This window comes from Mobula birostris, chromosome 13 (genome assembly GCF_030028105.1).
Source record: "Mobula birostris isolate sMobBir1 chromosome 13, sMobBir1.hap1, whole genome shotgun sequence".
Lineage (NCBI taxonomy): Eukaryota > Metazoa > Chordata > Chondrichthyes > Myliobatiformes > Myliobatidae > Mobula > Mobula birostris.
Genome location: NC_092382.1, coordinates 18,015,524 through 18,033,062, shown reverse-complemented (window position 1 = coordinate 18,033,062; position 17,539 = coordinate 18,015,524). Strand labels below are relative to the sequence as shown.

At 44.9% G+C, this 17,539-nt stretch overlaps 1 protein-coding gene across 2 annotated transcripts in view; it reads right to left on the bottom strand.

Moving 5' to 3' along the window:
* The window catches only part of LOC140208468 (NACHT, LRR and PYD domains-containing protein 3-like), a 135,108-nt gene that overhangs the window by 68,878 nt on the left and 48,691 nt on the right, over positions 1–17,539 (bottom strand). The window contains exons 3-7 of one of the 2 annotated variants that reach the window (XM_072277147.1): positions 16,487–16,576; positions 12,624–13,127; positions 11,882–12,048; positions 9,049–9,220; positions 8,877–8,942 (exon numbers count right to left, since the gene is read on the bottom strand). In XM_072277147.1, coding sequence (XP_072133248.1) covers positions 8,877–8,942; positions 9,049–9,220; positions 11,882–12,048; positions 12,624–13,127; positions 16,487–16,496 — 919 coding nt within the window. In that variant the 5' untranslated portion in view covers positions 16,497–16,576. The remainder of the gene's footprint in view (positions 1–8,876; positions 8,943–9,048; positions 9,221–11,881; positions 12,049–12,623; positions 13,128–16,486; positions 16,577–17,539) is intronic. The other variant, XM_072277148.1, reaches the window with a different exon arrangement.

Genomic DNA, 17,539 nt, shown 5'->3' with positions numbered 1-17,539 from the left:
CAGGTGTGTGTGGGGCGTCACAGCTTGTCCTGACCCTGTCAGGGGAGTGTGGGGTCTCACAGTGTGTCAGGACCCTGTCACGGGTGTGTGGGGTCTCACAGTTTGTCAGGAACCTGTCAGGTGTGTTTGGGGTCTCACAGTGTGTCACGACACCGTCAGGGGTATGTCAGGTCTCACCGTGTGTCAAGATCCTTTCAAGGGTGTGGGGATCTCACAGAGTGCTTGGACCCTGTCAGGGGTGTGTGGGGTCTCACAGTGTGTTAGGACCCTGTCAGGGGTATGTGGGGTCTCACAGTGTATCAGGGTCCTGTCAGGGGTGTGTGGGGTCTCACAGTGTGTCAGGTCCCTGTCAGGGGTGTGTGGGGTCTCACAGTGTGTCAGGGTCCTGTAAGGGTTGTGTGGGGTCTCACAGAGTGTCATCAGTGTGAAAGTAAGCATGCAAGTACAGCAGGCAGTGAAGAAAGCTAATGGCATGCTGGCCTTCATAACAAGGGGAATTGAGTACAAGAGCAAAAAGGTCCTTCTGCAGTTGTACAGGGCCCTGGTGAGACCACACCTGGAGTACTGTGTGCAATTTTTGTCTCCAAATTTGAGTAAGGACATTCTTGCTATTGAGGGAGTGCAGCGTAGGTTCACAAGGTTAATTCCCGGGATGGCGGGACTGTCATATGTCGAAAGATTGGAGTGACTGGGCTTGTATGCTCTGGAATTTAGAAGCCTGAGAGGGGATCTTATTGAAACATATAAGATTATTAAGGGATTGAACATGCTGGAGGCAGGAAGCATGTTCCCGCTGATGGGTGAGTCCGGAACCAAAGGCCACAGTTTAAGAATAAAGGGTAGGCCATTTAGAATGGAGTTGAGGAAAAACTTTTTCACTCAGAGAGTGGTGGATATATTGAATGCTCTGCCCCAGAAGGCAGTGGAGGCCAAGTCTCTGGATGTTTTTTAGAAAGAGATGGATAGAGCTCTTAAAGATAGTGGAATCAAAGGTTATGGGGATAAGGCAGGAACTGGATACTGATTGTGGATGATCAGTCATGATCACAGTGAATGGCGGTTCAGGCTCGAAGGGTCGAATGGCCTACTCCTACACCTATTGTCTCTTGTCTATTTTCTATAGGACCCTGTCCGGGGTATGTTGCGTCTCACAGTGTGTCAGGACCATGTCAGGAGTGTGTGGGATCTCGCTGTGTGTCAGCACCCTGTCAGAGGGGTGAAGGGTCTTACAGTGTGTCAGGACCCTGTCAGGGGTGTGTGGGGTCTCACAGTGTGTCAGGAGCCGGCCAGGGGTGTGTGGGGTCTCACAGTGTGCCAGGTCTCCCTCAGGGATGTGTGGTGTCTCACAGTGTGTCAGGACCCTGTCAGTGGTGTTTGAGGTATCACAATGTGTCAGGACCCTGTCAGGTGTGTGTGGGATTTCACTGTGTGTCAGCACCCTGTCAGAGGGGTGTAGGGTCTCACAGTGCATCAGGACCCTGTCAGGGGTGTGTTGGGTCTCACAGTGTGTCAGGACCCTGTCAGGGGTGTGTGGGGTCTCATACAGTGTGTCAGGAGCCGGCCAGGGGTGTTTGAGGTATCACGATGTGTCTGGACCCTTTTGGGAGTGTGTGGGGTCTCACAGTGTGTGAGGACCGAGTCCAGGTTGTGTGGGGTCTTACAGTGTGTCCAGACCCTGCCAGTGGTGTGTCGGGTCTCACAGTGTGTCAGGACCCTCTCAGGTTTGTGTCCGGTCTCACAGTGTGTCAGGAGCCGGCCAGGGGTGTGTGGGGTCTGACAGCGTGACAGGATGTTGTCAGGGGTGCGTGGGTCTCAGAGTGTCTCAGGACACTATCAGGGGTCTGTGCGGTCTCACAGTGTGTCAAGATCTTGGCGATCTGGAAGGAATCTAGAGCAGCTGGATGACCTTCGATTCATAAGGGAGAATGAGGCAGTCATAGATGAGAGCTTCAGGGAGGTAGTCACACCAAGGCTGTCGGAAGCAGGTCGTTGGGTGACGGTCAGAGGGGGGAAAGTGAAGGTGAGCAGACAGGCAGTGCAGAGCACCCCTGTGGCCATTTCCCTCAATAATATGTTCACCATTCTGGATACTGTTGGTGGGGACAACCGACCGGGTGTGAGCCACGGTGGCAGGGCCTCTGGCACTGAGTCTGACCCTGTGGTGCAGAAGGGTGGGACGGAGAAGAGGAGAGCTGTCGTCATTGGAGACTCTATAGTCAGGGGAGCAGACAGGAGATTTTGTGGACGTGAGAAGGACAGCCGCATGGTTTGTAGTCTCCCGGGTGCCAGGGTCCAGGATGTCTCTGACCGGGTGCACGACATCCTGGTATGAGAGGGAAAGCAACCAGAAGTCGTGGTACATGTTGGCACCAACAACATAGGCAGGAAGAGGGATGAGGTCCTGAAGTGTGAGTTTCGGGAACTAGGCAGAAGGCTGAAGAGCAGGACCTCAAGGGTGGCGTTCTCAGGATTGCTGCCAGTGCTACGTGACAGTGATGGTAAGAATTGGAGGAGATGGCAGTTGAATGCGTGGCTGAGGAGTTGGTGCAGGGAGCAGGGGGTTTGGATCATTGGGATCTCTTCTGGGGTATTCTTCACTTATGTGAAGAACAAAAGGATGACAGGAGTGAAGGTAGGTCCATTTAGATAAAGGTGGGAAGATGTGCCTGAAAGCTGTGGAAGTGAGTGAGGTGCTCAATGAATACTTCTCTGCAGTTTTCACCAATGAGAGAGAACTTGATGATGGTGAGGACAATATGAGTTAGGTTGATGTTCTGGAGCATGTTGATATTAAGGGAGAGGAGGAGTTGGAGTTGTTAAAATACATTAGGATGGATAAGTCCCTTGGGCTAGACAGAATATTCCGCAGGCTTCTCCATTAGGTGGGGGAAGAGATTGCTGAGCCTCTGGCTAGGATCTTTATGTCCTCGTTGTCCACAGGAATGGTACCAGAGGACTGGAGGGAGGCGAATGTTGTCCCTTTGTTCAAAAAAGGTAGTAGGGATAGTCCGGGTAATTATAGACCAATGAGCCTTACGTCTGTGGTGGGAAAGCTGTTGGAAAAGATTCTTAGAGATAGTATTTATGGGCATTTAGAGAATCATGGTCTGATCAGGGACAGTCACCATGGCTTTGTGAAGGGCAGATCGTGTCTAACAAGCCTGATAGAGTTCTTTGAGGAGGTGACCAGGCACATAGATGAGGGTAGTGCAGTGGATGTGATCTACATGGATTTTAGTAAGGCATTTGACAAGGTTCCACACAGTAGGCTTATTCAGAAAGTCTGAAGGCATGGGATCCAGGGAAGTTTGGCCAGGTGGATTCAGAATTGGATTGCCTGCAGAAGGCAGAGGGTGGTGGTGGAGGGAGTGCATTCAGATTGGAGGGTTGTGATTAGTGGTGCCCCACAAGGATCTGCTCTGGGACCTCTAATTTTCATGATTTTTATTAACGACCTGGAGGTGGGGGTAGAAGGGTGGGTTGGCAAGTTTACAGATGACACAAAGGTTGGTGGTGTTGTAGATAGTGTAGAGGACTGTCGAAGATTGCAGAGAGATATTGATAGGATGCATAAATGGGCTGAGAAGTGGCAGATGGAGTTCAACCCGGAGAAGTGTGAGGTGGTACACTTTGGAAGGACAAACTCCAAGACAGAATACAAAGTAAATGGCAGGATACTTGGTAGTGTGGAGGAGCAGAGGGATCTGGGGTACATGTCCACAGATCCCTGAAAGTTGCCTCACAGGTAGATAGGCTTATGGGTTGTTGGCTTTCATAAGTCGAGGGATAATGTCTAAGAGTCGCAATGTAATGATGCAGCTCTATAAAACTCTGGTTAGGCCACACTTGGAGTACTGTGTCCAGTTCTGGTCGCTTCACTATAGGAAGGATGTGGAAGCATTGGAAAGGGTACAGAGGAGATTTACCAGGATGCTGCCTGGTTTAGAGATTATGGATTATGATTAGAGATTAAGGGAGCTAGGGCTTTACTCTTTGGAGAGGAGGAGGATGAGAAGAGACATGATAGAGGTGTATAAGCTATTAAGAAGAATAGATACAGTGGACAGCCAGTGCCTCTAAACATCTGGAGAAGAGTGATGCTTATGTGAGAATGCTGTTCTCGGACTACAGTTCAGTATTCAACACCATCATTCCCTCCAGGCTTGACAAGAAGCTCAGAGACCTCGGCCTTGACCCTGCCTTGTGCAGCTTGATCGTGGAATTCCTGTCAGATTGCCAGCAGACGGTAAGAGTGGGCTCCCTCACCTCTGCCCCTCCGACACTCGATGTAGGTGCCCCTCAGGGCTGTGTCCTAAGCTCCCTCCTTTACTCTCTGTATACACATGACTGTGTCGCCACCCACAGCTCCAATCTGCTAATTAAATTTGCTGACGATACTATATGGATTGGCCAAATCTCAAATAATAACGAGGTAGCCTACATAGAAGTCATCACCCTGACACAGTGGTGTCAGGAGAACAACTTCTCCCTCAATGTCGCAAAAGCAAAGGAGCTGGTCGCAATGTCGCAAGAACAAGAGGAATGGAGACAGGCTAACCTCTATTGACATCAATGGATCTGGGGCTGAGAGGGTGAACAGCTTTAATTTCCTTGGCATTCACGTCACTGAGGATCTCACATGGTCTGTGCACACCGGCTGTGTGGTGAAAAAGGCACAACAGCACCTCTTTCACCTCAGATGGTAGAGGAAGTTTGGGATGGGCCCCCAAATGCTAACGATTTTCTACAGGGGCACAGTTGAGAGCATCCTGACTGGCTGCATCATTACATGGAATGGGAACTGTACTTCTCTCAATCGCAGGGCTCTGCAGAGAGCGGTGCGGACAGCCCAGTGCATCTGTAGACGTGAACTTCCCACTATTCAGGGCTTTTCAGAGACGGGGTAAAAAGGACCCAAAGGATCATTCTGAACCCAAGTCTCACCAACCACAACCTGTTCCAGCTGCTACTATCCGGGAAACGGTACCACAGCATAAAAGCCAGGACCAACAGGCTCCGGACAGCTTCTTCCACCAGGACATCAGACTGATTAATTCACGCTGATACAAATCTATTTCTACAATTGTACACATATATACACGCTCACCGCACACACTTTACTGTAATTGTGCTGTTGGTGCAGAAAAACAGTTTACACGACATGTGTCTGTGATATTAACCCTGATTCTGAGAATTTTTATCCGGCTGTTGTCTCATTTTTTTAGATCTGTTATTCACCATACTCATACTGTCCTCATTCATATCAATCTAAGTGTGATCCAGTGCACATGGCGTTTTCTAGAAACTGTCATTTAAGTTCTTATTTTTCTTGGCATATTTTCCAGATCTGTTTCAGACCAGGATATTATACCAAAATTATACGTCAATATGGGCATAGTGAGTGTATACTACCTTTGTTATATTTTTACTGTTCAGCTCTGTTTGGCAGATTTTCTTGATCCTTGATGTAAATTCAGATTTTCTTCAGCCTTGAAGTAAATTTTGTTGGAAGGTTTTCCTTTATCACACGATTATCTATTTTCTTTGCTTATTGATATCCTAAGTATATGTTTCATATTCTGTTGTATTGTCCCCTGATGCTCTGTTTGATATTCTACTGGCTCTATTGCACCTTTCTTTATGTTTCATGTTCTGTACTTTTCTAGTCTAAAGTTCATGCTTATATCTTTAGAAGTTAGTTCCATTATTTGAAATATTTGTTTTAGCTTTGCTGATGCAAGAGCAAGTAATTTCAAATCATCAATGTATAGCTGTGCAAACGTATAATTCGTATTTTTACCTGATTTGATACCTGATTTTTGTCCGTTTCAGTAAATTATGAGCAGGTTTAAAGCCCAACAGAACCATACTGGCCTTAGTGAGTCGCTCTGGAAAATCCCTCAATTTTGATAATGGTGGTTGTCCCTTTGTGGTTGTTAATAGGACGATTATTTTATGCCAATGATTCATCAGATGTTGTAGAAATTTCACAAGTATTGGATGAATTTTATATCTATTTGGAACTTCTCTTAACCATGTGAGGGAGAGAATCAAATGTTTTTTGATAGACAATATTACACTGAAAGATTTCTGCTTTCCACAGGTTTTGAAATAGAATTACATAATCTGTTATCTGTTGTTCATAACCGAACGGTATTTTTTCTGCTGTCCTGTGAGTATATTGTGGTTATCTAAGTGAGTTGTTATTAGTTACCGGATGCACGATGCTACAATTATATAATTGTCTTAATATTATTAAGAGCCAATAATAACATAGTAGGTGACCATTCAGTAGTCTTATAAATGCAGTATTGAAGCTGTCCCTGAGGCTGGTGGTACACACCTTCAGTCTTTATATCTTCTGCCCCATGGCTGTATGAAAGAGAGAATGTTTGAGGTGGTTTGGGGTTCAGCAGAGCCAAGAAGGGCCAAAAGACCTGTTTCTGTGCTGTAGTTTTTTTTATGGTTTCTATGGTTTCTAAACAACATCCATGTGTAACTTCATCCATCACCTTTGTCACATCCTGCAGGAACTCAATCAAGTTGTCAAGACGCAAATCCCATCCAAAGCTTTTAATGATTATGGACCTGTATTCCCAGATCACTTTGCTGTACCGCACTCCTCAGTGCCCTACTGGTAACTGTATAAGACCGGCCCTGCTTGGTCTTTCCAAAGTGCAACACGTCACGCTTGTCTGCAATCTGCCCAATTTATTCTTAAATGTTAAAAAAGAACCCGCATTTACCACCTCGTCTGGCAGCTCATTCCACACTCCCGCCACTCTGTGTGAAGAAGCCCCCACTAATTTTCCCTTTAAACGTTTCCCCCCTCACCCTTAACCCATCTCCTCTGGTTTTGTTCTCTCCTTGCCTTGGTGGAAAAAGCCTGCTTGCATTCACTCTATCTATACCCATCATAATTTTATATACCTCTATCAAATCTCCCCTCATTCTTCTATGCTCCAGGGAATAAAGTCCTAACCTATTCAACCTTTCTCTGTAACTGAGTTTCTCAAGGCCCAGCAACATCCTTGTAAACCTTCTCTGCACTCTTTCGACCTTATTAATATCCTTCCTGTAATTTGTTGACCAAAACTGAACACAACGCTCGAGATTCGGCCTCACCAATGCCTTATACAACCTCATCATAAAATTCAGCTCTTATATTCAATACTTTGATTAATAAAGGCCAATATACCAAAAGCTCTCTTTACGACCTTATCTACCTGTGACGCCACTTTTAGAGAATTTTGTATCTGTATTCCCAGATACCTGTTCTACTGCACTCCTCAGTGCCTTACCATTTACCCTGTATGTTCTATCTTGGTTTGTCCTTCCAAAGTGCAATACCTCACACTTGTCTGTATTAAACTCCATCTGCCATTTTTCAGCCCATTTTTCCAGCTGGTCCAAGTCCCTCTGCAAGCTTTGAAAACCTTCCTCACTGTCCACTACACCTCCAATATTTGTATCGCCAGCAAATTTGCTGATCCAATTTACGACATTATCATCCAGATCATTGATAGAGATGACAAATAACAATGGACCCAGCACTGATCCCTGTGGCACACCACTAGTCACAGGTCTACTTGTATATTGGTAGAGTCTTTGACAAGGTCCCACATGGGAGGCTCATACAGAAAATTAATATGCTTGGGAACTGTGGGGAATTATCCTCGCTGGCGGGGATGCACACTGGGAGAAACATCTTAGCTGGCGGGCGGTGAATCTGTGAAATTATTGTCATGGACTGCTGAGGAAGACACGTCATTGGATATAGTTAAAATGCAGGTTGATATGTTCCTGATTAGGAAGAGCGTCAACATTTACAGAAGGCGGGATAATGGGGTTGAGAGGATTTGCGTAGCAAAATCACTGAGCCGATTGGCTTAATTCTGCTCCTAAGTCTTATGGTTTTAGGGTGCATCTGGAGTATTGTATTCACTTCTGATTGTCCAGCTTTTAGAAGGATTGGAGAGGGTGCAGAACAGGTTTATCAGGGTGTTGCCTGGATTCGGTGGCATGTGCTACAAGTGGAGGTTTGATAAACTTGGTTTGTTTACTCTGGAGTTAGAATAGAGATCTGACAGAGGTACACAAGTTTGAGAGATAAGATTTGGGTCGACAGCCTGTATTTTGTTTGTTATTTTTTTACATAAGACTGGTGTCTAATATCAGAGGGCATTTGGTTAAGATGAGATGTGGGAAATTTACAGCAATTGTGAGTGTTTTTTTTTTCATAGAGTTCTGGTACCTGGAATTTACTACCTGAGTCATGTTGAAGGCAACTATGTTAGATATACATGAATGTACAGCAAATGCAAGCATATGGTCAATAATATAAGAAAGGATACCAAAGTATTTTTTTTAAACTTTCCCAGATATATAAAGAGTAAAAAAACAGGAGAGGTTCGATATTGGACCGCTGAAAAATGATGTTGTAGCTGCAGTAACGGGTGAAAAGGAAATACCAGACAAACTCTATAGAAGTCACTAGCGGAATTACAAAAAGTAATGAACACCAGTGAACAGAATTGTGTGTTGTGCTATTACAAAGGAAAAGGGGCTTGGAAGATGAAAGGTCTGAAGATAGAAGAGTCACCTGGACTGGGTCGTACAGTGTATCAGGAGCCTGCCTGGGGTGTGTGGGCATTCCCAGAGCGTTAGGACCTGGAGTGAAGGCTTCAGCAGAACCAACAGATGGATTAATGGAAAAATAAAATGTAGAATATTCAGGCTGCAAAGAGAAATACTTTGAATTGTTACTTCAATCCAGAGATCAGCGAATGGCTAATGGTGAATTTTGATTCCCAGGTTTTGCCAAGTCACAGACTAACACTTGAGATGTGGTTTGAACTGAGCATTTCATCACTCACCTATCAGGTGAGTGGGTAATTCAGATAACCCTTGGGCGATGTTCATGTATTCCTGTGGATCAGGACCTGTTTAAATATAAAAAGAATCCATGGAAACAGAGCTAAAATAATTAAAATAACTAAAATGTTTATTTCAATGTGCCTTTGTGTTCAGTGCATGTTTTTAACGTACCGAGCTCCTGTATTTCCCTCAGTATTCTGTCCAACTTCGGTAACTCAGTCCTCCATGTCACAAAGGATTCCCACATCGCCCTCCGGGCCCGGGAGCCTTTACCCATCACCAAACTGAGGAAGAGTCTGGAACTCTCTGTCCGGTTTCCCTTCTCTGTCAGTTCAGTGACTTTCTAGAAAAGGAAAGTAATAAATTTACTGTGAAGCAGACATACAGACAGACATGGAGAATGTGCAGGAAAATATCTGTTCATGGTCCCAGTAGCTTCAGAAATGATGCAGTCACTGGGCTGTTGCCTGATCCTCCCTGGGTTCAGTCGTTAACAAAGAAACTCTAGCTGAGGGAACTTCTAAATCAATATTGTGAAAGAATAAGGATCTACTGACACCCTGCAGTACATTCAACGTGATTAATTTACTTATCCATCAATGTGTAACATTACATCAAAAAGATGTGACAAGAAGAACGGAAGAGAGGGAGAGCGAGGGAGCAAAAAATGGATGGTGGGCATCACTGAATCGTGGCTGAAAGATCATATTTGGGTGCTCACATCCAAGGATAAATATTTAATCGAAAGGAGAGGCAGGTGGGTGAAAGGGTTGGGTTGACTCTGTTGTCATAAAAAATGAAATGTGCTTCTAAAGAAGTGATAGCAGATTGGACGGTGTAGTTGTTAAGATACTGTGTAGGAAAGAAAATGACCCTGATGGAACAGTAACCAGGATGTGGGATACACATTCCAGTGGGAGAGAGGAGAGGCATGTAAAGATTTCAATGTTAAAATAGTCATGGGGAATTTCAATATGCAGGTAGCTTTGGAAAATCAGGTCGGTGTTGAATCCCAAGTGAGGGAATTTATAGAATGCCTATGAGATGGCTTTTGAGAGAAGCCTATGGTTGAGTCCACTATAGGAAAGGCAAATCTGGATTCAGTGTTGTGTATTGCACCAGATTTGATTGGGGAAGCTTAAGGTAAATAAACCCCTAAGAGGCAGTGATCATAAAATAGCAGAACTGACACTGCAGTTTGAGAGGGAGAAGGTAAAAGTTAGATGTATCAGTTTACACTGGAATAAATGAATTACAGAGAAATGAGAGAGGAGCTGGGCAAAAATAAATTGGAAGAGGCAACAACCAAGCAGGAATAAAGTATGACTATGACTATGACTATGACTAGGAATAGATGAAGATTCTGGGAGTGATTCAGAAGGCACAGGTAGAGGTAGATAATCCCAAATATGAAGAATTATTCCAAAGGCAGGATGATCAACCGTGGCTGACGAGGAAGTCAATGCAGCACAAAAGCAAAGGAGAGGGTATAGAGTATAGCAAAACATAATGGAAAACAGAAGGACTGGGAGGCTTTTACTAACCAGCAGAAAGCAACGAAAAGCCATAAGTAGAGAGAATATGAAATATGAAGGTAGGCTAGCTAATAATGTAAAATAGCTTACCAAATATATGCCCTTTCAGGACAACCTATTGATTTTTGATGTCATGCGATATCAGCTTTGTGCGTGGTAGTTCCTGTCTAACCAATCTGAATGTTGAACCAGGAAGTTACCGGGAAAGTTGATGAATGGAAGGAAGTGGGTGTTGTCTGAATGGACTTTAGCCCAGCATTTGACAAGGCACTGCAGAGGAGGGTGGGGACTCTTTGAATGACAGGTGATGCTCAGCCTGGTGAAATAAATGGGAGGTCAGATGATACAGACCTCAGACACATGATCTGGACACTGAATGAGCATTGCTGTGCCCGCAGAGAAAGTGGGATTTGGAGGATCGATCAGGCGGATCGATCCAAATTGCTATTCCAGTTTGAAGGAAAAGGGGTTGACTGGTGGGGAGCTGTCTCTGTGTCCACCCTCGCCTGGGTGATAGCTCCACCACAGAAGACCGGTCCCCCTGGTTAAAGTCACAGTCGGTGACTTGTGAAGCATTTCGGACGACGACGAGAAGATCGACTGCATCAGCTCACCTGAAGACTCAACTCTGTCTCTCTCTTTCCCCATCACTACTCAACTGAATACCACGAACTGAACTGAACTGAACTTTACTCAACATCGTAAGACCGTATCTTTTTACCCCTAGACTTAAAGAAACTTGGTTTTTCATACATATATATTCCACACTTACTTTAATATATAATCATTGCTAACCTGTGTGATTTATTTACTTTGATATTACTGTATTGCGTAGTAACTAATAAATATTATTAGTGTATAGCAATACGAGACTCCAAAGTGGTTTCCATTTCTGTTGGTTTCTTTATCCCTGTCATGGGGTACGTGACAATAGGCAGTTTCAGTAGACCAGCATGGAATAGATGGGCCAAAGAGCCTGTTTCTGTGCTGTATTTTCCTATGACGATGACATGTCAGCCACTCATTGTTCAAGAACTCAGACGGAGACTAGACCAGCTGTGGTTAGCAGATTTCCCTCCCTCAAGTACCACAGTGAAGTCAGTTGGCCCAATTTACAATCTGACAGTTTAATATTCATCCTGGATTAATGAGCTGAGGTGAATTTGACCGACGGTCCTGAGAAGATGCAAAATTAATTTTAGACTGAATGTCTGTTCAACAGTCCAGATATGCAGCCACTGCTCGTATATCACACTGATAAATACAGCAGGTGTGAGAGGAAAAGGTGACACTGAACCTGTAGTTCCCAGTGCTCCCCACCTTAACAGCTGAAACCAGATCTGCTGGAGACCATCAGAGATCAACATCTCCATTGCCACATAGAACTCCTAGAACGTGCAGGAGATGAATATTAATCAATATTCCCTCTGATACCAGCAGTTCGGTGACAATATACTAAATACACTCACCTCATTTTCTTCTCTACTGAAATGTCCCTCCTTTGTCAACATCCAACTGAGTCTCTCAACCTTTTCTTCAATCGCTTGTTTAAGTCTGTCTCTGTAGAACTTTGTCAGCTGGTACAGTCGATATTCCTCCCCCTCTGCCAGGAGGTCAGAGATTGTAAACTCTGGCTCTGCAAATATAAAAAGTGAATGTAGTCACAAACTCAAATATCACCTGTCTCCACCGCTCTCACCCAACCCAACAAACCAGTCATGTCAACAACCTCAGTGTTCACCTGCCTTCATCTGGAAACATGGATTTTATCCTAATCTCTGACACTGGACTAAAACCGAACCATCAATGCGCTAGACATGACGTTACCAGAAGGACCACATTTACTAGAAACCTGTTTCTCCCACCGTCCCACCCACTCACCCATCGCAGTTTAAGATGGGCAATAAATGTTGGGACTGCCAATGATAGTCGCTTCCCAGAGATACTCTCTCCATCCTGGCGAATACATTTCCCACAACTGTTATCCTGGAAATACGCTCTTATCCGGATAGCTGCGTTTCCTCCGATACACATCCTGGATATCATCAGAACAGGTAGTACATTTCCTGTAGTGCGGTAACGGGTGCCCCACTACACCACATGTACCACATCCACACATTTCCCCTCTCTGACCAACCCTCCAACAAGGAATCACATTTACCCTCCTCCCTGCCACATTCTGCGAAAACATTACCCTCATATTTCACTCACCCACTCCCTGTTGGGGACTTGACAATTCCGTGTTTAATGAGCTTCTGAGCTGACAGACAGTCGCCTCACTTGTACCAGTTCCAGGGTTCTGATCAGTGTCTCTGACGTCACTGTCTCTGGGCTGACAGACAGTCGCCTCACTTGTACCGGTTACAGGGTCCTGATCAGTGTCTCTGACGTCACTGTCTCTGGGCTGACAGACAGTCGCCTCACTTGTACCGGTTCCAGGGTCCTGATCAGTGTCTCTGACGTCACTGTCTTTGGGCTGACAGACAGTCGCCTCACTTGTACCAGTTCCAGGGTTCTGATCAGTGTCTCTGACGTCACTGTCTCTGGGCTGAATTTGTTCCACTTCTGCTGCGGCCGGACCGCATTCCATTGGGACATTGCTCTCAATCTGACCCTGCTTTGGTACCTTGCTTTCCGTGTCCCGATCATCTTCCCTCAATGAGTTGCCTGGTAAAAACCTCTTCAGTACTTTCCGTACCCGATTTAATTTCCCACCTGAAGTAAATGAGGAATAGCAGGTTTAGAGTGATTTATACTCGAGCAAGGATTCACAATGGGTGTCTGCAATGGAGCCGAGACTCCGGCTGACCAGATTTGGAGTGGGACTGTGCTAGTGAATGAGAACCACACTTCCTGCTAGGTGACCATCACAATAAGCCGGTGTCTGGACACATCCACTCCCAGGAAAAAACTGGATAGACACAGTAATACTGATCACCGACTACGCATTAGTTGAACACACTGATAACCAGCGGTTATTAATGGAACAGCATCAGGTGATACGGGGAATTATCACTGGGATTACCTTTCATAAACATAAATCTCCCTGGGTCACAAAGTGTCCAGTCACCTGTGTCACTCACAAACAATCCACTGGATTACTCATGGTCCGATCCTCTAGATCACACGTTCTCCGTTTGCTTTGTCTTACATTGTTTTGTCCCCTGGGTCACAGACTGACCATTGCCTTGATGCCTGGTCCCCTGGTCCCATCCCGTCACCTGGAGGATGATTGTCATGTAACAACTATACAAGTCATTGGCAAAGGGAGCGTCTTGGCGTGCAGTTCTCGTAGCTAAACTTAAAGTCTCACCGAGAGAGCTTTGCGTTCATTTGCGGTTGCTGATCTATAGGATGGATGTGATTCAGCTGGAAAGACTGTCGAGGAGATTGTCAAGTATGTTACTGGATGGAGCTGCTTGGTTTTTGTGTTATATGTTTCGGCTGGGACAGTTTGCCCTGGATCAGGGGAGCTTGAAGGGTGACCTTACACACGTACATAAAGTAATCAGGGGTGCAGAGAGGGTGGATAGTCATAATATGTTTCCCAGGTTAGGGGAGTCTGAGACTCGAGGGCAGAAATTTAAAAGGGACTGAAGGGGCATTTTTTCACGTGGCGGGTGATGAGTATAAATTGCACGCAGTCAGAGGAGGCTGTAAACACAAATAAAAGGATTCGTTTCCAGGCTGTAATCTCTGTTTTATTCCACCTGGAATCACAGAGTTGAGCACAATCACAATGCCCACCGGAGACAGAGACAGTTGGTCACTGGTTATACCGGGTCTCCCATCAGAGATACTGGGAATTTAAATTCAGGTAGCAGATCATCTCAAGAGGGAAATATTGAGAACTCACTTTCACCATTTGGCCACAGACCAGACATGGATTGGGATATTGAAACAAAATCAGAATCAGGTTTATTATGACCGGCATGTGACGTGAAATTTGTTAATTTAGCAGCAGCAGCTCAATGCAATACATAATCTAGCAGGGAAAAAAATAATACTGAATAAAAAAAATAAACAAGTAAACCAATTACGAATATTGAATAGATTTTTTAAAAACTTGCAAAAACAGAAAGACTGTATATTAAAAAAATCTAAGGTAGTGTCCAGAGATTCAATGTCCATTTAGGAATCGGATGGTAGAGGGGAAGAAGCTGTTCCTGAATCGCTGAGTGTGTGCCTTCAGGCTTCTGTACCTGCTTTCTGATGGTAACGGTGAGAAAATGGCATGCCCTGGGTGCTGAAGGTCCTGCATAATGGACGCTGCCTTTCTAAGACACTGCTCCCTGAAGATGTCCTGGGTACTTTGTAGATTCATACCCAAGATGGAGCTGACCAGATTTACAACTTCCTGCAGCTTCTTTCGGTCCTGTGCAGTAGCCCCTCCATACCAGACAGTGATACACCAAACCAGACCACAAGTTTATCTAAAATGAAGTGTCTCCTGATCCTCAGCCATTTCCAAGGCTGGCAATGTTCTCGGCTCGGTTACAGAAAACAGAGTTTGGAAAATTTCCCTCATCTACTTTCCCTCAGAGTTTGGAAAATTTCCCTCATCTGAATTTTATAAATAAAAGTTGGAGATGTCTTTCACCTCTAAACAGGCCGATGTGCAACAAGCCCTGAGCCTGGACTTTTACGTAACAAACAACACCGCCGTCACATTCCTGTTTGTGTTTCACTCTCAACCTACTGATTTAGGGTCTCCGGCTCCTTTCACTCAGGTGGAGCTTTGCCTGGTGAACAAAGTCATTCGACCATTACTGGTGTCAGGTCCCTGCACTGGGACTGTTGGACTGATCAATTACACAAAGCCACTTTACCAGTGGGATCAATGACACTTTTCTCTGCCCTGTTAGCACCTGTGTAAGTTTCTTCATCTGAACTAGTAACCATATAACAATTACAGCACGGAAACAGGCCATCTCGGCCCTTCTAGTCCATGCCGAACTCTTACTCTCACCTAGTCCCACCAACCTGCACTCAGCCCATAACCCTCCATTCCTTTCCTGTCCGTATATCTATCCAATTTGTTTTAAACGACAACATCGAACCTACCTCAACCACTTCTGCTGGAAGCTCGTTCCACACAGCTACCACACTCTGAGTAAAGAAGTTCCCCCTCATGTTACCCCTAAACTTTTGCCCTTTAACTCTCAACTCATGTCCTCTTGTTTGAATCTCCTCCATTCTCAATGGAAAAAGCCTATCCACATCAACTCTATAAATCCCCCTCATAATTGTAAACACCTCTATCAAGTCCTCCCTCAACCTCCTATGCTCCAAAGACTAAAGACCTAACTTGTTCAACCTTTCTCTGTAACTTAGGAGATGAAACCCAGGCAACATTTTAGTAAATCTCCTCTATACTTTCTGAACTTTATTGACATCTTTCCTATAATTTGGTGACCAGAACTGTGCACGATACTCCAAATTTGGCCTTACCAATGCCTTATACAATTTCAACGTTACATCCAAACTCCTATACTCAATGCTCTGATTAACAAAAGCCAGCAAACCAAAAGCCTTCTTCACCACCCTATCCACATGAGATTCCACCTTCAGGGAACTATGCACTATTATTCCTAGATCATTCTGTTCTACTGTATTCTGCAATGCCCTACCATTTACCATGTATGTCCTATTTTGATTAGTCCTACCAAAATGTAGCACCTCACATTTTTCAGGATTAAACTCCATCTGCCATCTTTCAGCCCAGTCTTATAACTGGCCTAAGTCTCTCTGCAAGCTTTGAAAATCTACTTCATTATCCACAATGCCACCTATCTTAGTATTATTTGCATACTTACTAATCCAATTTACCACCCCATCATCTAGACCATTAATATATATGACAAACAACACTTGACCCACTACCAATCCCTGAGGCACACCGCTACACACCGTCCTCCAATCTGACACACAGTTATCCACCACCACTCTCTGGCATCTCCCATCCAGCCACTGCTGATTCCATTTTACTATTTCGATATTAATGCCTAACGATTGAACCTTCGAAGTGCAGCTACAGGACAGAAGTTTAATGATAAAGATCCCAGTGAACGTACCTGTAGCCATTCTGATTCTGACTGACGATTGTCGTCGTCTTGTTTACACTTTGGTCGCGGTTCAGGACAGTTCCAGCTGCTGGTGATGCCCTGAATTACATACAACAAGCAGACAGTGAGTCAGAAAGAGTACGATTCTTTGCAAAATGTGACCGTATCGCCACCCTGTGTATCAGAGCAGCAGTTTGCTTAGGGAACAAACATTCCCTGTTAACATCAACTCCCACACCATGTCTGTATGTCAGTCCAGTGATATCTGGCGAATCCTATTGACAGAGTCAGAGAGCAACAGAGCACAGACACAGACCCTTCAGCACAATGAGACAATGCTGACCACAGTGCCCACAGAGTTGGTCCCAATTTCCTGTGTTGGGCCCATTTCACTCTTGGCCTCTTCACTCCATCTACACATCCCAACTGCTATCGTCACAATCACTGTCTATCTCATTGGTAACTCTGAAGCAAAGCATTCATTAAGCACCGCATCACCGCATCCTCCAGGCACATTTCCTCCCTTGCTCCTGTGTAGTCCTACGCTCAGTCTATTCATCCTCCTCTTCTTTTCCCACATGTAGAACGCCTTGGGCTTTCCTTCATCCTGCTTCTCAAGGACACCTCAAGTTCCTTCGACCTCTAAGACACTTCTTAAGCTCCTTCCAGGCTACCTTATAATTTCCTAGAGGCTTGCTTGGATGTTGCTTCCTAAACCTAAATAATGCTTCCTTTTCCCTCTTGCTTAAATGTTCTCATCTCTTGTGACCACAGTTTGTTTATATAAACATTCTTTCACTGTGGGTGGAACCGTATATAAGTGTTCCTGAAACAACCTTCACATTTCCATTGTGTATTTCCCCTTGAAAATGTTTTCCCAATTTACACCCCAAAGTTGCTCCGAATACCATTGCAACTATCCATCCACTAATTAAATACTGTCTCGTAGGGTCTGCTACTATCCTTGTCCATGACCATGATAAAAGTTGGGGTGTTGTGGTCACTGTCTCAAAAAGGCCACCCATTGTGACATCAGTCACCTGACCAGCATCATTGCCTCAT